The sequence below is a fragment of the Pongo abelii genome, chromosome X (genome assembly GCF_028885655.2).
Source record: "Pongo abelii isolate AG06213 chromosome X, NHGRI_mPonAbe1-v2.0_pri, whole genome shotgun sequence".
NCBI classification, from domain to species: domain Eukaryota; kingdom Metazoa; phylum Chordata; class Mammalia; order Primates; family Hominidae; genus Pongo; species Pongo abelii.
The window spans coordinates 77,546,923-77,569,544 of NC_072008.2; the positions used below are offsets into that span (position 1 = coordinate 77,546,923).

At 47.0% G+C, this 22,622-nt stretch overlaps 2 protein-coding genes and 1 long non-coding RNA gene across 5 annotated transcripts in view; 2 read left to right on the forward strand and 1 right to left on the reverse strand.

The window, feature by feature from the left end:
• Positions 1–9,635: 9,635 nt before the first annotated feature.
• The window catches only part of DMRTC1B (DMRT like family C1B), a 71,761-nt gene continuing 58,774 nt past the window's right edge, over positions 9,636–22,622 (forward strand). Inside the window, exon 1 of one of the 2 annotated variants that reach the window (XM_054544717.2) lies at positions 9,636–9,925. In XM_054544717.2, coding sequence (XP_054400692.1) covers positions 9,865–9,925 — 61 coding nt within the window. In that variant the 5' untranslated portion in view covers positions 9,636–9,864. The remainder of the gene's footprint in view (positions 9,926–22,622) is intronic. The other variant, XM_054544718.1, reaches the window with a different exon arrangement.
• LOC100462467 (uncharacterized) lies at positions 10,169–11,768 on the forward strand. Its single transcript, XR_008518100.1, has 2 exons — positions 10,169–10,337; positions 10,452–11,768. It is a non-coding gene; the product is annotated as an uncharacterized LOC100462467 (long non-coding RNA).
• Positions 14,533–15,457, reverse strand: LOC112131056 (protein FAM236A). 2 transcript variants are annotated; one of them, XM_054544720.1, is made up of 3 exons: positions 15,200–15,457; positions 14,847–15,010; positions 14,533–14,692 (listed from the first exon to the last, which is right to left on the reverse strand). In XM_054544720.1, the coding sequence occupies exons 1-3, from the start codon at positions 15,419–15,421 to the stop codon at positions 14,665–14,667; spliced, it is 414 nt and encodes a 137-aa protein (XP_054400695.1). In that variant the 5' UTR covers positions 15,422–15,457; the 3' UTR covers positions 14,533–14,664. The 2 variants fall into 2 exon arrangements, with proteins under 2 accessions (XP_054400695.1, XP_054400694.1); XM_054544719.1 differs by having other exon boundaries at positions 14,847–15,022; positions 15,200–15,376.

Sequence of the window (22,622 nt, forward strand, 5' to 3'; positions counted from 1 at the left end):
GAATGGACAGCAGCGTAAACAGGCAAGTCACAGAGTGGGAAAAAGTCTTCACAATCTATACATCAGAAAGAGGACTAATATCCAGAATCTACAAGGAACTGAAACAAATTAGCAAGAAAAAGACAAACAATCCCATGAAAAAATGGGCAAAGGACATGAACAGACAATTCTCAAAGAAGATATACAAATGGCCAGCAAACATATGAAAAATGCTCAACATCACTAATGATCAGGGAAATGCAAATCAAAACCACAATGTGATACCACCTCACTCCTGCAAGAATGACCATAATCAAAAAATCAAAAAATAATAGATGTTGGTGGGGATGCGGTGAAAAGGAAACACTCTTACACTGCTGGTGGGAATGTATGCGAGTACAAAGCACTAGTGCGCAACTAGTACAAACCGTGGAAAAGAGAAGTGTGGAGATTCCTTAAAGAACTAAAAGTAGAACTACCATTTGATCCAGCAATCCCACTACTAGGTATCTACCCAGAGGAAAAGAAGTCATTATATGAAAAAGACACTTGCACTTGCATGTTTATAGCAGCAAATTTTGCAATTGCAAAAATATAGAACCAGCCCAAATGCCCATCAATCAGTGAGTGGATAAAAAAATTGTGGTGTGTATATATACCATGGAATACCACTCAGCCGTAAAAGGGAATGACATAGTGGCATTTGCAGCAATCTGGATGGAATCGGAGACCATTACTCTAAGTGAAGTAACTCAGGAATGGCAAACCAAACATTGTATGTTGTCGCTCATAAATGGTTGCTAAGCTATGAGGATGCAAAGGCATAAGAATGATACGGTGGACTTCGGGGACTTGGGGGAAAAGGTTGGGAAGGGGTGAGGGATAAAAGACCACAAATTGGGTATAGTGTATACTGCTTGGGTGATGGGTGCACCAAAATCTCACAAGTCACCACTAAAGAACTTAGGTAACCAAACACCACCTTTTCCTGAAAACCATATGGAAATAAAATGAAAATGAACTATAGGACGTCTAATAATGGGCCATTTAAATGGCCCACAAGTATCCTTTTCTGGGGCAAATGCTGGGCCATTGATATTCTATGGCTCTCCCACTAAATGGCCTCTCTAGTTTCCCCAACCTTTGTCAATGGAACCGATAGCTCCATATAATAGAGACTTGGCCATCTTTGGTGCCACCCTGCAGGGTCATATGGCCATATACAGCCCTGGTGGTCCATTGGTTCCCTCATAATACTCAACACTTTCTGGCCTTACTCAGCACAGGTTCTCTGGTCACTTGGATTCCTGGGGATCCTTCCAAATTCAAGCAGAGGATTCTTTTTCACCAAGGTGGATTATAGGCTATAGAGGCAAGCGTATGCCACCCTCTGCCAACCCTCACCATTGAGACCATTATTCTGTGTGATTTTTACCATGGTCATAGCACCCATCAAATTCGCCAGCCTGATGATTTTCACTGATGCCCTGACTCAAAGGACAACGGGATGGGTCAAACTAAACATGGTTGTGTTAATTATTGGAGCCAAATGGACCCCAGTAATACTTTCCATATGGGTGAAATTTGTCAATCCCCACAAATATATGAATATATTTGGACTCCAAGTCATGGATTCCCAACTCTGATTCCCATTTCCTGAGCACAACCTCCATACTCCATTTCTGTGTCCTTTTTTTTTTTTTTTTTTTACCCAAATGCAATCCACAAAGAGTTGGCACCTGGACCCAAGGCAGGATAATACACTGGGATCCACTGGCCATAGATGGAACAGTGAAATATCCAACATGACTTTTCTATTTTTTCTGGAAAGCAGGCACTACCACTTTCTAAGGCTTTCCATGGTTATGATGGATTTAAAGGTTAGCTAATTACAGGCCCTTCCCAGCAGGAAATAAAAGTGTTGGCCTATAGACCCATGGCTACCACCATGTAGATCTTGCAGAAAGGAGAGAAAGATGGCTATCACTGGCCTAGCTATGCCTGATATGGCTGATGGCTTGGATCTGGGACACAGTTTCCCCTACTCAATGCCAGGCTACCAAGGCAGTATTGCACCCACAGTGTCATCTCTATCCGTAGTGTACAACTAGTCGTCTACAAAACCATTGACTAGGCATATGAACAGTAGCCTGACCAGCCATCAGGATGAATAAAAAATAATGTGGTCCTACACTGGTTGTGCTCCCCAGAGCTACCTTTAGCGTAGTTATGATGATAGACTTTCTGACCTTGACCTGTGCCTCCAAGTCCTGGATTTGGCTCGAGAGTCATACTGGCCCTGGGAGGCCATCACCACATCCTGGATGATGACTACAGCCCAGCCAACCAAAGTATCTCAAAGGATGACCACAGTCCAAACAACCACCACCGTCTAGACTCCTGGGTTATAACCCTCTCCTTCCCCATCCTCCTCATTGTGTGCATAAAACCACACTTTTAAGACCAGCCTCACTAGAGTTTCCATACCCACCCTAGGGGAACAAAGCCCATTTCCACTAAGGCTAAAACTTTGTCCCCGTGTGCCTCCTGAGGCAAGGCTACTGCTTGAGGCTACCTACCCCCTGTGCTAATCTGTGTGTATACATAGCTGAAGTTACATCCCAAAGGCCGGACCTCACACAATGCCAGGCCTGCTTCCTGCCCCCAGGAACAGACCCCCCTCTTATTTTCTGACCCAAAGCTCATGAAACAAGCCCATAAAGCCATCCATAACAAGCGTTATCGTTTTAAGGCCTTGGGTTTTCCTCTAGGCTGTCCAGGTCCAGATCAAGGGGATGCTGATGTATCAGGTCTGGTCCCGGGCCCATGATTGCAGGTCAGGCACCTATCCAAATGCATGTGCTCCTATTTGTTTGCCTATGCCCACACAGCGTAAGCAGACATAATACCCCACATAATAAAGGAACCTCCAGGTAAACCTGAGAGTGGCATGTGCCAGTCTCCTAGATAACTCCCGCCTGCTAAGCTCACTCTTAGAAATCTCACCTGCACATTGCTAACACTGCTCTTCCTCACTCCACTCACTCCTCAGCCTCCCCTGCACTCTGTGGGCTGTCAGAAATTGGTTCATTCCCCCGACACTATTAAAAACTCCTACAGGGGGGCTCCTTGTCCTGTATACATTTCCAGGTGCTCCACTCCCTCCCCCATGCCTCCCTCTCCCTTCCTCGGGGACGCCCCTCACTTTAACTACCCCTGAATGACTAATACACCTTTGAAATACTTGAGATAATTGCTGGCTCTGGTGTGGAGTGTGTTGACACTGATACCTTTAAAAGGAGGGGAGCAGCAGACCTGGCAGCTAGCCAGGTCATCGGGCTGTACCACCGTCAATAGGAGCATAAACACACTGTGATGTACTCATACAATGGAATACTACTCAGCAATAAAAACGAACAAACTGTCAATATACACAACAACAAGGATGAATCTCAAAAAACGTTAAGTTGAGCAAAAGAAGCCTGAAAAAAATGAGCACCGTGGTTCAGTTTCTATAAAGTTGCCGAAGAGGCAAAATTAATCTGCGGTGATAGAAATCAGAAAAGGGGTTGCCGCTGGAGGGAGGGCTGGATACTGACTGACTGCGAAGGAACACAAGGGAACTTTCTGGGGTGATTGAAGTCGTCTCTATTCTGATCTCTGTGACAGTTACCAAAGTGAATGCATTGGACAAAAATCAGCCATCTCTATACTTAACCATTTGGATTTGTGCATTTTTGTGCATGTAATTTATACTCCCAATTTAAAGTGCTGCCAGTATAAGAAAAGGAATAAAACAAAAAAAATTGCTACCCCAACTTTCTTTTTGTTTTATATTGTTTTCCACACTTTTGTTCTCAATCTTTCTGTTTTTTGTTTTTATTTATTTATTTATTTATTTTTGATGTAAACGTGTTTCTTGGTTCTCATTTTAAAAATCCAACCTGAGGGTCTCTTTTAATTGGTGAATTTAGCAGATTCACAATTACATTTACTGTAATTATTTTACATTAAGACTTACTCACGCTGTATTATTTGGCCATATATGAACAACCCATAGCTCAACAGCCTGAGATATATTTGGAAGCTTCAATGAACACAGCTGGGATGGAACTATATGGGTGATCCTTGTTTCCTGACCAGGGTCAAACTGAACTTGCCAGTTGAGAATTTTCTTATGGACGGAACAGAATAGGACATGCAGCTACTCTTACGCATTTTTGAATAGTAAGAACTCAGAGGGGAACTTGCCATAATGTAAATTATGTGTATGATAAAGATATCCTAATTAGAACAGTGTTGCGCTGGCTCTTGAGATAAATAGGTCAACAGAAAAGAACACAAAGCCCAGAGACAGACCTTTGCATGTAGGGAATTTGATAAGTTTAACATTTGTTGGCACTGCAAGTCCAAGTCAGTGTTGGAATGATGGACATTTGATAGAAAGTACATACTTCCAACCCCCCAAATAAAAAGCCCCACTCCAAAGGTGACCACTCTTAGGCCAGGCGCGGTGGCTCACGCCTGTAATCCCAGCTCTCAGGGAGGCAAGAGGCGGGAGGATAGCTTGAGCCCAGGAGTTCGAGACCTGCCTGGGCAATATAGCAAGACCCCATTCTCCAGAAAAAGGAAAACAAAAAACAAAAAACAAAAGACCAAAAAAAAAAAAAGCGTAACAAAGGTGACCACTCTTAAAAGGTTGATGAGTATCCTTTTAGACCTGTTCTATGCTTTTACACTAGTGTATTTTTACCCACAGAAATGTATAATTGAGTTTTGCTTTGTCTGACTAAATTATGACAATCCTATATATTGTTCCTTAACATTTTAAAACTCAAGAATAGATGTTTTTTCACATCATACCTGTAAATCTTCCTTAATCTTTCAACTTACACACGGTAGTTAGTCACAGTGTAGTTTTTAAAAGCATTCTCTTATTGATGAATATTTCTGTTGTTTTCAGTTTTGGTAACCATTATATACAAGACAGCAATGACAATTCTTGCACACATCTCCTTGTGCATAGGATTGGGTGGTTCTCTAGGATTAGGGTTGCCAGAGTTAGCAGATAAAAGTACAGGAAACCCAGTTACATTTGAATTTCCCATAAACAATGAATAATTTCTTAGCATTTAGTAAGTGTTTTAGTGTAAGAATGCCTCAAATATTGCATACACGACACACTTATACTAAAAAAGTATTTGCTGTGGATCTGAAATTCAAGCTTAACTGGGAGTCCATTATTTTATTTGGTACCAATACGAAGGATGAATACCTATAAGTGAATTTTTGTTGTTGAGTGTATACGCATTTAAAATTTTACAGCTGATTGACAGTCTTTACAATTGTGTTTTGCCATATTTGATATGAATCTACTTAAAAATGGATTTGCTGTATGTTGGGTAAATAATTGTATCTCTTTGTTGTTTTATGAGTATTTCCCTGATTGTTGGTGGGATCGAAGAATTTTTTTTTTTCGATTCTCCTGCCTCAGCCTCCTGAGTGGCTGGGATTACAGGCGCGCACCACCACGCCCAACTAATTTTTGTATTTTCAGTCAAGGCAGGGTTTCACCCTGTTGGCCAGGCTGGTCTCGAACTCCTGACCCCAAGAGATCTGCCCGCCTCCGCCTCCCAAAGTGCTGGGATTACAGGTGTGAGCCACTGTGCCCGGCCTGAAGATTTTGTTTGTTTTTTATTATTATACTTTAAGTTCTGGGGTACATGTGCACAACATGCAGGTTTGTTGGCCATCTGAATTTCTGACTCTGGGGAGTAGGTCCATAAGTTTTGCCCGTTTTCTACCTTTTCTTTACTTTTTTAGAGCAGGCTAGTGTGAGCAGTCTGTGGGGTGGTAAAGGGAGGCAGGGCATAGGCCTATGCTGCTGCAGAGAGAAGCAGAGAGAGAGCATGAGGAGAAGGAAGCTTGAATGCGTCACTCAGCCTGAGTATGCCTAGCAAGCACACTGCTCTCAGCTTGGGTCATCCTCTGGTGGCCCCTCTTCAAAAGCGTAAAGCATTTTGGCCTTGGCTTTTCCCCTTCCTTGGCCTGCAGAGGCCCTCTCAGGTCTGTCTGTGGACAGAGTAGTGGATTGGATAGCTTTTTGAGGAGGTTGGGTGACTTTGTCGTGGGGAGAACAGAGAACAGTTGTGAACAAATACTACAGTGGGGAGCGTTCCAGGGAACAGAGCTCTCCTTCACCTCACAGGCTAAAACCCTCCGCATGGCCAGCAGTTGGGTTCAGTGGGCAAAGTAGAGAGGATTCTATAGTACTTACAGTATCTTAATGAGAGTCTGCAGCCAAAGACTCACCAAGGACAGTTTTAAAGAAATCTGTATGATTCCCACTACTGTGCGTTGCAATGATTTCTTTTTTCTTTTCTTTCTTTCTTTTTTTTTTTTTTTGAGACAGAATCTCTCTCTGTCACCAGGCTGGAGTGCAGCGGCACGATCGCAGCTCACTGCAACCTCTGCCTCCCAGGTTCAAGCGATCCTCCTGCCTCAGCCTCCCGAGTAGCTGGGACTACAGGCACACGCTACCACGCCCAGCTAATTTTTGTATTTTTAGTAGAGACGGGGTTTCACCACGTTGGCCAGGATGGTCTCGATCTCCTGAACTCGTGATCCGTGTGCCTCAGCCTCCCAAAGTGCTGGGATTACAGGCGAGAGCCACTGCACCCTGCTCATTGCAATGGTTTCTAATGCATATCTCTTGTTTGTGTTGTCTGCATTTTTCCAGGCTTCTTTAAATATAAAAAGCCCTTATGGAAGCAAAACCTTGTGAATAATTTGATCGATAATGACAAGACGTTTGATGAAATTTACAGTACATTTGCAAACAAGAAGAAGAAGCGGAAGAAGAGGAAGGAGGAGGAGGAGTCGGCGGCGAAGGTGAAGAAGAAAAGAAAGCCTGCTAGAAAGTTTGGTTTAGAAGGAGACATCTCCAGGTTGATAAGCAGTATGTGAGTCGGGGCCCAATCAGGAGACAGAAACCATGCAGGTTATTTGGACAGAGCACAGTGAATATAAAACATGGCTAAGTGGTAGAAGGGGGTTACCCTCTAAAAGGCACAAAAGAGAACTTTAAGGGGTCCAGGAGTAGCAGTTGCAAAAGAGCAGCTACTACCTCTAGGATGAGGAATAGCAGGCAATAAAGGAGTAGGAGAGTTCACTGTTCCTCCCGAGCTGAGAATCAGACCTCTTTGAAGAGGATGTAGCTGCCAAAAGAACTTGCAGCCTGCCAGTGGTGTCGAAACTTACCAGAGAGTGTGGGCCTTTGCTGGTCTGTAGAAGAGACCACCAAGGCAGGAAGGTGGCGGGTGGTGGTGGTGCATGGGAAGGCTGGAGCTGCTCAGAGGCAACTGATAGTGGGGAAATCATGGTCTGGAGGTGCAGCTGGAGCTTGACTGCACTGGTCTCTGACCTCCTTCAGTGAATATCATCAAACGGGAGACTGCTACTAGCAGGAGGGACGAATTTTCCTGCTGGGATTCGTAGGGTCACCCCCAGTGCTCTCTGTGGCCAGAGCCTAACATTCTGTTAGCTGGCTTAGGAGAAAGACTCACAAGGATCATCTCTAGTGTGACAAAGCAGAGCAAAGAAGGAGTAACTTGGACCTGACAGACGATACGTTGATAAATGTCACAATCGGTATCCAAAACCAACAACATATTTAGCCCCAAATGAACGGAGTGCTTCCCGTTAAGAGTGGGAACAAGGACAACAAAAAAGTTTCACATCACCGCTATTAGCTAACAGGGTACCACGGTCCTAGTCAATGTGATAAGAAAAGGGAAAACGAATACTGTATTAATAATATGCAGAGACTGTGATTGCCTACCTAGAAAACGCACGAGAATCCACTGAAAAAGCATTCTAATTAAGGAGAGGGGATATTAAGATGGCCGTATGCCCCAAAGTACACAAAACCAGTAAGCTTCCTGCATGTCAGAAATAAGTAATTAGAAGACATAATGGGAAATACACAATTCATAGCAGCAATGAAACTAAAAAGACTGCCATGGACAAACTTAAGAATTATGCAAAAGCTATATAAAGCAAACTAAAAGGTGACTGAAGTACTCTGATTAAAAAGCAGAATCAATGGAAGAACATGAAGAACATGCTATATTTTGTGGCTGAGGACCCTCCATCTTCTCATGTTAATGAGATGTTAATTATTCTCATAGTAAACTATACGTCCTAAGAAATTCTAGTTAAAATTCAAGCCAGGGAATTTTTTTTAACTTGAAAACTTTGATTTTGAAGTTCTTATAGATGACAACATTTTCCAAAATATTTTCAAGAAATTTTGTAAAAGAAGAATAGTGAGGGGGGAATTAGTTCTAATCACACAAAAACAATTTCTAAATCTTTATAGCAGAATTAGCAACAACAGAATTTAGATCAATGGAAGAAATTTGAAGTGCAAGCGTGGACATTATATGGAAATTTAGTACGTGTTATTGCGAGGTATAACAATTGCTATATAAAAGTCGACTGTAATCCCAGCACTTTGGGAGGCCGATGAGGGAGGACCTGAGGTCAGGAGTTCAAGACCAGCGTGGCCAACATGGCAAAACCCCGTCTCTACTAAAAGTACAAATATTAGCCGGGCGTGGTGGCGGGCGCCTGTAATCCCAGCTACTCAGGAGGCTGAGGCAGGAGAAGCTTGAACCCAGGAGGCGGAGCTTGCAGTGAGCCGAGATCGCACCACTGCACTCCAGCCTGGGTGACAAGAGCGAGACTCCGTCTCAATAACAGCAATAACAACAACAACAACAACGTCGACCGTTTTGTTATGTGTGAGGAGGCTATACGGGTTACTGTCTAGAAAGGTTAGGATGAAAGAAAGGAATGCTAAGTTGTACCACGATACAATAAGAGAATGCACTTGCTAGGGTGGAGGAGTCTTCTTGCTATTATTTATTTGCAGGCTTCCTAGGGGCTGACCTCAAAGCAGGAGTCGATTTAAGGTCCCCGAATCTCAGATGAGAGGTGAAATGGGAGAGAGCGCTCTGTAGAGAAAGGATGAGGCGCAGTGACATGAGAGTAAGAGAAGTAAGAAGAGGATGTCATTATGGGAATGGTGGTTTGCAAAGTTAGATTACAATTAACAATAACTTTCCAGACTGTGTAGGAGAGAAATAATACACAAGAGAACTGATGTTGTGCACCCCAGATCCACTGATCATAAAGAAAAGGAAACACATCTTCAGTTCTCCATGGAGGTCGCTTGGTTCCCGGGTCCTTCCTCCACATCTAGATGACCACACAGGGTGCAAGCAATGTAGATGCGATGTACACTATAATAATGAAACGAACGCAAAGGAAAACTCACTAAGTGCTTACTCTAGGCCAGGCACTGAGCAAAGCAACTTCAGGTAGATGATCGGAAGAGGAAGCTGCAGAGGCAGCCGCTGGACAGAAATGCCTACGCTCTTAGGAGTCTTCTCCACAGGAGAGAAGGAGGGATACGAAGGTAATCCAGAATGATCGGATTCATCACAACAACAGGTAACAGTTATTAAGCGCTTACACTGGGCCTGGCTTTTAGGCTTATGGTCTCTTTCAAGCCTCACATGAGCAGCCCCACCTCTGGGAGCAGCGCCCCCGCATCCCTCAGGCTGTAGCCTGCGGTACTGTTTTCTGCCAGAAGAGGCACTGCCGGGCGGCGCCCGCCCATTCCCACAGCTCCGGGAAGACCCGGGCGGCGGAGGCTTAGCCCCCTCCCCTCCCGCTTCCTCCTCCTCCTCCTCCTCCCGGTCTGAGGGCGGCGGTCTCCGACTCAAGACCCTGGGGCTCCGGGTCTTCTCAGCAGCCGCCGCAGCAGCCGCGGCGACGTCACTGTCCTCGCGGCCTGGCACACAGCGCTCCGGCCGCCGAATGCCCGTGGACGCGCATCTCTTCCCAGAGTTCCTGCTTCCTGGGCCAGCCAAAGCCGCAGGTGAGAACGTCCGCGGTAGAGGTGACACCCAGGGCCTGCGGGTCTCAGAGGCCCGGTGGCCTCCTCCTCTCCTCCTTGCCCAAGAAACCCCCACGGGGGCGCCTGCAGCGGGGACACCAAGTGCTCCCCGGAGCCCTGGGAGCACTTCTTCTGAGGCATGGAGCCCCTGCTCAGGTGCTTCTGAAAGTTCCTTTGTGGACCCCAGAAACCCCTAGGCAACTGTCTGCCCCGCCCCGCGCCCCCGCCGCCCCCCCGCCCCCGCAGTACCCCTCGGGCCCCCGACATCCCTGATGCGCATGCCCAGGGGCCCTGTGAGCTAGAAAGTAGCTGAGCTGGTGCAGTACCTGCTGGTTAAGAACCGGAAGACGGTGGCGATCAAAAGGGCAGACATGCTGAAGTATGTCATCAAAAGGTACAGGAGCTTCCTCCCTGAGATTTTCAAGAAAGCCTCTGACCTCCCCGGGTTAGTCTTTGGGTTCTATCTGAAGGAACTTGATCCAGCAGAGCACTCCTATGTCTTGATCAGAAAAATCGATCCTGCCCTGGTTTGGGGCCTGACAGGCGACCAGGGCACACCAAAGACCCGGCTCCTGATGATTACTCTGGACTCGATCTTCATGCAGGCCAGCTGTGTCCCCGAGGAGGTGGTCTGGGAGGTGTTGAGGGTGTTGGAGGCACATTTCGTCTAAAAAGCATTTCGTCTTTGGGGAGTCCATGAAGCTCATCACCAAAGCTAGTGTGCAGCAGGAGTATCTGGTGCACAAATAGGTGTCCCACAGCAATCCCACGCTCTAGGTATTCTTGTGGGGGCTCTCAAAGGAAACAAGACAGATGGAAGTCCCGGAGTTTGTGGCCAAAGTGAATGACACCCACCCCAGTTCCTTTCCGTGGCAGTAAATGAGGCATTGAGAGAAGAGGAGGAGATACCCCGTGCCCGAGATGGCAGCTGCCGTTGGTGACGTGACAAGTGCCAGTGTTAGTGCCAGTTCCAGTTCCAGGGCCTATGCCATGGCTGAAGCAAGCATCAGCACCAGCACCAATGCAAGTGCCAGTTGCCAGTGCCAGGGCTAGAGCCATGGCTGGAGCAAGTATCAGTACCTGGGACAGTGCCAGTGTGGTTGCAATCTCAGGCTAGTGTCAGGGACTCCTCCTGCCAGCAGTGAAGGCTGGGGCTGAGTCTTCACTTTGTTTTGCTGTGAGTAGTCAAAACGGCCCCACAGCAGTGGGTGCTGGGGTCCTGACTTTTCAAGAGTCGAGGGGTAGAGTGGGGTTAGGGAGAACCTGCCGCCCATGGTATCTGTGTTCCAGTTCTATTTGTCTTTCTCAGTGATTTAGCTTTCAATTTGCATACTGCAAAGTTTTGTTTGCCTTAATTAACTTTTTTTTATAATGATGATCAATTTACAGGAAATAAACTGGTTAAAACTACATGATGACAGAATCATATCAGAGTTGAAACAAACGCCATACCTAAGCATTTTTTTTCAAAATCCTTTGTTCCATAGACACTTGACTGAGTACTTAAGTTGAACATCTAGGTCTATGAATGACGTTGGTCAAATGTTTTATTGTTCTCTGTTTCGGTTTTAGCAGGAGAGATTTGCTGTTTCATAACAGAAATTGGGAGAGTATATCATTTTGTGCCTGTAACTTATTATAGCATTGGAATAAGCTGTTCTTTGGAAGTTTGAGAGACTTTACCAGTACAATCATTCCCCCCCAAATATAAAAAGATAAAATAAAAAGCCGGTCAGTGTCTGTTGCACAAAATTACAACCGCTCTCTGCTTGTATTTGCCCAGTTCTCCAGAATGTAGGGAAAAATAAAAATTCAATGAATTAGACACCTTGCTCATCGACTCATTTATTCAACATACATTTACTGACTACCTACTATATGTGAGGCACTGTGCCGGGCGCTGGAGATACAGGAATGCACCAGACTCAGCCTCTGCCCCACATCTGAGAGTCTAGATGGGGCTGTCATGTAAGTAAATCAGCCAGATGTGGCAGTTTGATGTATTAATTGCCGGGATGAGGATAAGGACCAGGTGGTATGGGGGCCTGGAGGAGAGACACTTAACCCTGGGTGGTGGATGTCTGGGAACAAGGAGGGCTTCCTTGCAGTGAGATGCCATCTGAGATCTGAAGCACTGAAGGAGTAGTAAGTGCAGTGTGTCCCCGAGGCAGGGTATTGTGGGCATCGGGAGCATTCCATGTTCTTCAGTGGAACTGGAAGGTTAGAATTTGGGGAGACTGGGGAGAGATGATCTTGAGGTGGGGACCTGTACAGGAGCCAGGATCCTCAGTTGGTGGATTTCACAGCTGAGAGATTAAAAAATAATAATAATAAAGTAAACGTGTAGTGGAAAGTGACTCTTTGGAAAGCAGCTGCTCTTGGCTCTTGGATGAGCCAGAGAAAAGACTCCACCTGTGGCATGCCTAGAAGCTGTCCTGGACTCCTGTCCCTGTGCAGTTTCTACAGTGCATACAGCAGGTGCTTTACATTCAGCATCCGTAAGGAGTGATGGGCAAGGGGGTAAGTGTTGCACTCACCGGAGCTGATTCCCAGAAGCTGCTGAGCAGATGTTCGCCCCTGAAGCCTGGGAGAGACAGAGCTCAGTGGGTTATCTGACTACAGTTAGTTGTTGTTTTAAGAAACAAAGGCCTAGATGTTAGAATGGATAAGTTATCCTGTTTATACAGAGGGAAAACTGTTTGTAGGGGTGAAAGATAAGTCTAGACTAGCCTGGAGCGAAGCCAGGAAGAGCCTTGATGGCTCAAACCTGATTTTGGCTGGCCCAGAAAGCTATGGAGGTTTCCTGAGTAGGGAAGGATCTGACGAAGGCCAAACCGTGCCAAAATTACAGTGGCCAGCACCAGCGTGGTTTTCAAAGGACCAGTATTCTCCATGCCTTAGAATGGTCCTGGTGGGTATAGTGATCATAATAACTAGCCTAAAATTATCTTCAGTTCTTAGAGATTGACATGCATGTTTTACATCCCTGCCCATTGGCCTTGCAAAGCCTTTTTGTGCCCTTCGTCACAAACGCCGCGGGATCCTGGCACCAGTTCTCTCAGGGCCTACCCTAGGATATGTAGGATCCAGAGAATATTACACTGTAACCCCTCACTCGCATTCCTCTGCTGGCGTCAAGGAAAGGCTGGAGGTGGTGGTGGTGGTGGGGTGGTGCAGTGGGGGTGGGGGTATCATAATATGAAAACATGAAATCTGAGGTGAATGGGGAAAGGGTTTTGGAAGGGCTCTGTCTTAGTTTGGGGTGGGGATAGTTGGAGCTGATTATGTGTACCTCAATCTGAGGCCTTTCCCCAAAATCCCGAGCCGCCTGCTCTCCATTTGAAGCCAATAAACATTGTCAGTTATGAAGGGTATATGCATTTGGGCAGGGAGAGATGATATTTTTTCTGCATTGTTACACTGAATTGCCCTCCTCGAGGCCATAGCAAGATACCTGTGGAAAAAGCATTGTCTATAGGTCACAGTCCTAACAGGTACTTAGGAAGAAGCAATGCTGTCCCATGACTATAACCACATACGTGAGTCCAGATACGTATGTATGTCTTAAGCTCCTCTCCATCTCCAACAGCCAACCCTATCCCAACTAAATATCTTTCTCAAGAGGTGTAAAAAGATATTGACCCATAAAACCACCAAACACTTCCAGATTTATTTCAGTCTTAATGAGAGAGAAGCAAGAGAATGTGCCAGCAGGGAGGATGGGTCAGCCTCCTGTGGGAGTGGGTCCTTGAGAGTGTTGCTCTCCCCTGGGCATGCTGAGACACTAGAGCTGCCCAGCCTGCAAAGCTGAGGACCCCACTCTGGGATCACCCGTGGGACTCAGCTCCTCATTCAGAAAGTAAACAGATCAATGTAATTTGACGTGGGCCTCTATGAGGTCCTCCCACCCATTACTGTGTGTCTGAAAGGCCCGCCGTCTCTCCATTGACCTTGGCGATTGCTTGCGTTGCAATTTCTAACAGGTTAAAGGAACAAGTATGCTCCAACCCCCTTTGTAGAATTCTCCTGCTGATACTGTGTTGCAGCACATATCAAGGTCACCTCAGGAAGGCAAAAGAAAGAAAAAATGAAGCCCTCCTCTTATGAAAACGAACAATGCGTAGGTGGAGACGAGGTCGTCTGTTGCAAGGGCTCTCTGTCTTGCGGTGGGGTAGGGGGGCCTGGGAGCTCTTTGTCAGTATAGGGGTTAACGCCTTTTCTGAGATCCACAGATTCTTCCTCCACATGACCCTCCCGCCTCCGCATGTAAACACTGCCCAGTTTTCCTCCGATATGAAGACCGTACGCATTGCTGGGGGAAGAGAGATGTTATTCCGTCGTCATTCCTGCACGTAAGTGCCTCACCAGGGTCAGAGCTGCCAGCTGTGGAAAACTCACCGTTGATTGGCCACAGCCCATTGCCACCAGGACCCAGGAACAAGCAGCGCTGCCTCGAGGAGGAGGGCGGACAGCCCAACAGGGCTAAGGAAGATGCTAGCTCTCTCCCTCCACAACCCCACCACCACCAAAGCTGACCACCCCCACTTCACCCGACGTGTTGAAGGTTACATCAAATGCCACAAAGCAAAAACAGTCAAGCGTGCCAGCATTTATTTCAGGCCTGGTGACTGGGACACTGTGGCGAGCAAGGGCATGGAGCAGCAGAAGGGGCTTGGTCACCGTTCATGGCTCATGGCTCGGTGTCTGTGGCTCCGGTGGTCTCAGATTCCGAGTGCCCGGTGTCCTCCCCTAGGGAGGAAAGCAGAGTGACAAGTGGACCCTCGGGAGCCCTGGGGATTTCTGGCTTGGCCTGAGGTTCTCTTGGTGGAACAGGAAGGGGAGGCAGATGGGCTTGGTGGTGAGCAGTGAGAGAGGCAGAGGCTGGCTCCGAAGGAGCTCTCACCTGAAACACTTGGTGAAACATGCCAGGGCTCTCTGGAACCGGCTCCTCCAAGACCCTCGCAGAAGAGCAGGTTCCCTGGGCAAGCCTGTGCCACCGGATGGGTCTTTCGTGGTGTCAGACACAGCCACCCATTCCTCAGGGTCTTTTTGCAGCCCTTTCACATTCTGAAAGACAGACTAAATAGCCAGATCCTAATGGTCCCTCCCATCCCTGGCTTCCTTCACCCCATCCAGCGACTGTTGTGTGCATTTCTGGCCCTCTTTCAGGGGCTGGGGATGCAGCAGTGACCTGCACAGACCAAAGCCCAGCCTCCTAGGGGACATTCCAGGACAATGGAGGGAAGCCAGACTCACCAGGTCAGCAGGTGGAAGGAAGGGAGTGAAGATCATGCTTCCAGGAGTATGTGATGTGCCAGTAGGGACCAACAGGACTTCAATGAAGACACCGGCGAAACTCGTCACTCTGCCGGGTGCAAAGAGGCCGAGGGCCTGCCCCCTCCACGCCCCATTCAGCCCCTCTGCCCCTGCCCCATCGTCCCTCCCTCCTACGGCCTTGTGCTCCAGCAGGGGATACATTTCTGGTATGTCACATTCCGTCTGTTCCTGTGTTTCTTACTCCCACTCCTCCAATGTTTCTTTCCTTTGTTTCTTCCTCCTGGCCCTCCCAGCAGGCTCGCGTCACGTTTCTGCTTGCTGAGCAGAACAGCCCCGAGGGTCCTCCTCGAGAGAACGTGATGTGTAGAGGTCTTCTACAGGTAGCTCATTTTATTTGGCCATGAATGGTTCATTGCATGCCAAGGTCACACATGGTCCTAGTTTGCCATGAGTGGGACCATTCCGGTTTTAAAACTTAAAGGCCCCTGTCCCGGGAAAGCTCTCAGTCCCAGGGAAACTGGAACTACTTCATTCATGTGGACACTATTGTCACATTACTGTGCACTGTTTTTCTCACATTTAACAGTTGAACCTTATAGATGAAATTGTAAGAGTGATCCTGATACCTAAGACGTAGACATTTATGAGTAATCGATGTGTATTGAAGGCTCTGTATATCTTCATAGTGTGGAGGTAAATGCAGCATTATGTGTTTGCCCCTGAATACATATCCACTAAAAGCCTATGATTGGACCTCAGCCATCACATCTGCTCTTGGGGTGTCACACCAGAGTTCTAGATGGACCCAGAATTGCAGAGAGACAAGGTCAGGGGAAGGAGCCGGGAAAGAGGTTAACAAGACCACAGATGCTGCAGATGCGATTCACACGAAGATGTCCTTCCCACCAGCCAGGCCATCGCTGGCTTTGTAAGGTAATGAGATTAGCAATATTAGAGGTGTTGAAACACAGCCTGAGCGGTCACTTGTACCGTATGCTGCAGAGAGAAGGGTTCAAATGGTTTCAGACAGCCCTGTGATTCATAGGATTCGTGTGCAAATCAGAGGTAAAGAGCCCTTAGCTTTCATGTAAATACATAATTCCCTCTGATGTGTACAAAAATTCTCCCCAAAATCTTGTGAATTTCCAGGCAAGTGTTGTGAAATACTTAGAAACTCCTCCAAGAAGTGAGCAGGTCTCATTGTCTGTCCTATCTCCCTTTTCTCTCCTTGAATCTACTCCAGTTAGGTTTTCTCCTACACCACTCCACTGAAACTTAGGAGTTAATTGAACATGAACCAATGAACAAGTGAAAGTAATGTTTCTTATAGTTGTATATGACTAGCTATGTGATTAAAATGACCAAACCGGCAAGTTGTGTTTAAATGCTTAATAAAAGCTAGGTTTAAATTGTTAATTTAAAAAATGAATAGAAATGAAGACCCAAATAACTACACTGTCATCTCCCAGCACAACTTTCATTCTCATATAAAGAAACTCATTTTCTGAGTAGGAAGGCTGTTCCAAACTGCTGGAAATTCCCAGGAAGAAAGGCCCAGGTTTTATGGCGCTTCCACCTGTTTCCTTGTAGACGCAGCCAACTGCCACCAGGTGGCAGAACAAGATGAGAAAACTGTGCCCCACGGAGTCCCTGAGCCCCTTCTGCTGCAGTTTTTGAGTGAGTTTTCTCAGGGGCTGGAATCAGTCCTGGGGAACCATCCCAAGGTTCTGCTCTCTTAAGCTGTTCCAGGGTGCACCCAGGGCCTGGTCCAGGGTTTCTAACGTCTATGATGACGCTTAAGGCAGTGACATCGATCAGCAGGGCCTCTGGGCTAGGAGACCCAGTTCACCTCCTCATTAGTAACCCTGGGATGTGGTAGGAGGTGGCTTTAGGCAGGATGAAGGGCCAGTTGTACCTGTCAGTATGTCAGGGTAGTGACATCTGTGATTCTGCAGGGACATTTGGACAGCAGGGAATCAGAAACGCCAGAAAGTGAGGGCCCGCAACACAAAACCTTGCCAACTACTGTGGACTGAATTGCGTTCCCCCACCCTGCAATTAATATATTGAAGCCCTGACCCCTAATGGGACTGTATCTGGAGCTAGAGGCTTTAGGAGGCAATTAAGGTTAAATGAGGTCATAAGGGTGGAGCCCTGCTCCGACAGGGTTAGTGTCCTTATGAGAAGAGACGCCACAGAGCTCATTGTATCTGTCAGTATCTCGAGGTAGTGACAACTGTGCTTCTGCAGGGACATTTGGGCAGCAGGGATGTCTCTTCTTCTCTGCACTGCATGCACCCAGGAAAGGCCATGTGACGTCTTAGCAAGAAGGAGGCAAACCATGAGGAGAGCCTTCAGCAGAAACCAAATCGGCCAGCACCTTGATCTTGGACTTTCCAGCTGGCAGAACTGTGAGAAAATAAATGTCTGTTGTTTAAGTCACCCAGCCTGTGGTATTTTGTTATGACAGCCCGAGCGGACTAATACACCAACCTAGCGATGTTTCAAAGAAACGAGTCCCGGGCTGGCCCAGGAAGCCAGGCTGCTCAGTCCCCGAAGCCTGATGGCAGGTGAGGTGGACAACCCTGTTGTCCCACCCAGTAACATTTCCTTTTTTTTTCCCGAATCTCCTTTGAGAAAATAAGCTGCCTCTGTGCAACTGCCTTGAATGGACCCAGAGTTCTGCAAAGAGTCAGGGAGGGGCTGTGAGTGATGGTGATAAGACCGGCCCCGCACCACCCTGTGGATGGATGGGATTTATATCGAGAAAGGCTACGATGTCAGCCCCCAGCTTTATACCATGTCTCCCTCAGCTGAGATTAAACAAGTGTGTAGGGATTCAAGGAAAAGTTGGTTTTTTAATTTGGAGTGGGTGTTACAGGGAGTAGGGATCAACTGGATTTTGCCAGCCCTGAGATTGAACTGGATAAATTACAGGTAAATTATATGTGTGAAAGCACTGGGTACATGAGAGGATCTCAATACAATTTTGTTGACTTGCACGCAAGTTTCGCAGAAGCTCCTGCAAGAGGTGAAGTGATTCTTATTATTACAAATAATAACAGTTTCTTTTTATTAAAGACCTAGTAAGTACAGGTATATCACCTGTTTACAGTACTGTCTTATTTATGCAAATAATCCTTGTGTACGAAAACAATACAGACAAAACAATAGTCTCCCTTGTCCACCCCTCTCCGTCACCAGCCCCCTCAGCAATGGTTTAACGTGTTTCCTCAAAAATTCCTGAATCGATGCATTTACATACACATACATGCACTAATAGAAACATATGCTTGTCTTTTACGGGGCCAAAAGATACATACTGGCTCAGGATGCACGTATTGTGTGGCACTTGATTTTTGCATTTTACAGCAAGTCTGGGTGAACTTCTCCTGTCAGTTCATGGAGAACTATCTCATCATTTTTAACTTCTGCATAGTGTTCTAAGTGATATGCCATAATTCTTCAACTACTTCCATACACAAGGACCTTCACATTTTTTTCCTCAACTTTTAAAGTTCTCAAAAGTTTTTCCAATATCTTTGTTTGCAGAGGATGTGTCGCTCTAGAAGAGATACACAGAAATAGAACTTTGGCACAAAACCCTACAAATATTTCAACACTGAGTAACCATTGATAAATGGATCTGAAAAGAGGTGGCAGCAATTTATTCTCTCAGGAGCAGTGTAGGATAGTGTTCATTGTCCTTCACCATCGCTCTTGATGTTATTCATCCCTTTAACTATTTGCTAATCTGGTGGTTGATATATGAAAGGTGTCGAGACAGAGCCTTCCTTACAGAATCTGTGAAGGTCCAGGGCTGGTCATGCCTGCAAGCCCATACTCAGATGTCGCCTCCAGTGGGCTGGTTGGGGAGAGGCCGAGAAAGGCACAACAGAGTACAACAGAGAGTGACAGGAGGAAGTTTTGGGGTCCATGAGAAGGCTCAGACAGGGCACCCACTCAGCCTTGGGGATGTTAATGGAGTCAGTGGAGGTTTCCCAGAGGATTAGATGCCTGAAATGCGTGAGGAAAGAAATTAGACAGGGAAAGGGAGAGGAGGAACAGCACTTGAAGCACAAAGACCAGGCCACTGAGGTGATTTTGGAAACTGCACATAAGCAGACCCAGTTTCTATTCTGTGCACTTGTAGCAGTCAAGGTTGGCTACCATGAAACAGTGCTGGATTAGAAACGTGTGTCCCAGTGGAGACCCTGAGTTCCTCTGCTGCATTTCTCTAGAATGAGGGTGCTCAATCAGGGGCTGGCCTGAGTTCCAAGGTCCAGCCCTTGAGGATCTTATGGGTTGCATCCAGGCCCTGGCCTAGAGTTTCTGAAGTCTGTCATGGGACATAAGATAGTGATACATATGTATATAGTCTCCTAAAGACCTAGCCTGGGAGACTGTAGTCAGCTGCCCACCCATTCTGTAGCTCTGGGATATGAAAAGAAGCAATTTTAGGCAGGGTGAGATGCCAATGGTGTCATGCAGTATCTTAGTGGGTAGTGAGGGTATCCTTAGAGGATACTGAAAATACTTGCATTGGGGCTCATGGGAGGCATAGTAGCCCCCAGGGCAGCAGTGCCATCAGGGGACTTGCAACTAGGCAGCTGGCTGACACAGCAGGTAGCTGTGAATGTTGTAGCAGTCCCCTAAGCCACGGGGTCACTAAATGTGTGAGAAGAACAAGAATTTGGAGATCATTTAGCCAAAGATTTCAGTATGTCAGTAGGGCAATGGAAGCTCAGAAAGGTATAGCAACTTGCTCAACACAGAGAGAAAATGTATCACTATGGTGAGACAGTGAAGTGGGACACTGTGACTAACACTGACAGATGAAACCTGTCTTCCCCTGAACCTGAGAGGTTCTAGAAATCAAGAGCCTGTGCAAATGGGCTTGAGGAGCAAACAGCTTGAGGAGGTTCATGGCAAACAGCTTGAGCTTGAGGTTCATGGCAGCCAGGTCCCAATCAGCAGCAGTGTTGTGCCTCTGAGGATACATTGTGTGAGCCTGTGTTGGTGTGGGGCTCCGGGCTGGCGTTCGCTCCCTCTCTCTCTCTGTCTTTCTCTCTCTCTCTCTCTCTCTCTCTCTGTGTCTCTGTGTGTGTGTGTGTGTGTGTGTGTGTGTGTTCTAGAGGTGAGGTCCCCTTGTCACCAAGCCCTGCTCTACTAAATCCCCTATGACCACTTGGGTTTCGACTGCTGTTTTCCAAGTTACGGCCCCTCGTAACCCACTGGATTGGTTGGAGGGTGGTATCGTTGCAGACAAGGGTCCTCCCTCCGAGCCCAAGGGAAGGAAGGAGGGAACAAGGTGGCCTCAAATCTTGTCCCCTGGGCCTGAGCCTCTTAAGCTGCAGTGGCAGCTTCATCCATATCTGTGTCCCACACAGTCTCATATCCCTTGCCCTACCTACATTCAGCCAGCCCAGATTCATTTCTGGACTGGAGAAAAGGCCTCAGCACCTCCAGGAAGACAGCGCTGAGTCCAGACATTGAAAACATCTGGTTCCCGCTGAGCCGGAGGCTCTGGGCTCCAAGCTAGAGGAAATAAAAGGAATACTTCTCACCCTTATCCCAGATCAGAGAGTCCAGGCACAGCAAAGCTCTGGCGGACACATGCTCATTGATTTGTTTTCTTCAATAAAGGTTTATTGGTGCCATGCTGTAGGTAAAGCCCTGTGTCCAGGTACTGGCTGTTCCAGGACTAACAAGGCAGAGCTCATGCTCCAGAGAGGAGAACCTGGGTGAGGACAGTCATGCAAATTAACATGCCAGAGGGGGCAGTCTAGCATGAGAAATGCTACGATAGAGAAGAGTATACAGTATGTTTGTGTGTTAGTCAAATATTTCATCATATAGATAGGGAAATGGAAGCCCAGAAAGGTATAGCAACTTCCTCAAGGTAACACAGAGAGAAAATGTATCACTATGGTGAGACAGTCAAGTGAGGAGACTGTGATTGGTACCGGCATAGCGGAGGGGAGACATGCTACCAAGGGAAGAAGGACGTGTTCTTTTTGAGGGTAGGAACATCAGAGATCAAAAGGACAAGTGACAGGCTGAGTAAGGAAATGGTGGCTCCAGAGGAGAGCCATAATGCAAAGGCCCTGAGGCAGGGCAGAATTGACAGTTATTTTCGGGGGTACTGAAGGCAAATTTTAGCCATGCTGTGGAGAAAGACGAGGCTGTAGGAGAGGAACAGAGTTGAGACGTCCAGATGGAAAGTCTGAGGGATGAGAGACAATGTCCTGGATAGAAAGGGACTCTCACAGAATCATCTCATTTGGATCTGGATGGTATAGAAGGAAGTCTCCATTGCTGGCCCAGGATGAGTCCTGGGCTCCCGTCCCTGTGCAGTTTTCTACAGTGCATACACTGGGCCTTCTAAACACACCAACTCTAAAGCGCAATGGTGAGGTCAGAGTGATGCCCACCCAAGCTGTTCCCTAGAAGCCAGTGATCGGGTACCATCCTGTGTGGCCGGGGAAGCTGGCAAACAGTGCATAATGAGGACATTGATATGGGTTCATCTAGAATAAAACCAGGATGACATAAAGAAGGGCTGGGTTTCTAGTAGGGGTCAGATGAGTGCGAAGAGGCAGAATTGTGGGGTTAAGATATTGGAATCAGGCCTCGGTGAGAGGGGAAGGCAGAGAGAGAGAGAAAGTGAGGAGAGGGAGAGGAAGGGAGTGACGGAGGGAGGGAGGGAGGAAGGGATGGATGGGGGCAGGGAGGAAGAGAGGAATCTAGGGAGGGAGGCAGGAGAGCATTTGGTCCTTTGCATAAGGGATATGGCCTATGAGCTGCAGCCTTCTGGGGCTGCCTCCCTCACACCAGAATTTTTGGAAAAGTATCCATTGTGATGGGCCTCTCTTCCTGGAGAACAGACGCCTTTGTCCTACTTGCTAGGAAGATATTTTTCCTGCACTGTTTTTGGGTTTTGGTTTTGGTTTTTTGGCATTGGAATGACCTGGAGTCACCCGGGAGCTCCCAAGAGGAGGATGCAGGGTCCCAGGTCAACTATATTACTACTCATGGCTGCCACTTACTGAGGGCCTAATACACATCAGACACTCTGTCATGTGGATTACGTAAGCTGACACTTATCTTTCCAACGGTCCTGCAAGTTCAATGTCAGTCAAATTTTACAGAGGTGTAATCTGGGGCCGGAGACTTCAAGATACTTGTCCAAGGTCACACAGATATTTATTGACAAAGCTGGGACTTGACTCCAGGTCTGACTAAAACGTGGGTGCACCATGCACCACCCTGGCACCTGAGAACCCCTCCCAGCCTTAATGGAGCCTTCTGTGTCTTGCATCCAGTCCCTAGCCCCCAGATATTCCTGCTGTCTTAATTGTTATTGATTGCTGCATAAAAAACTACCCCAAGCATATCAAGT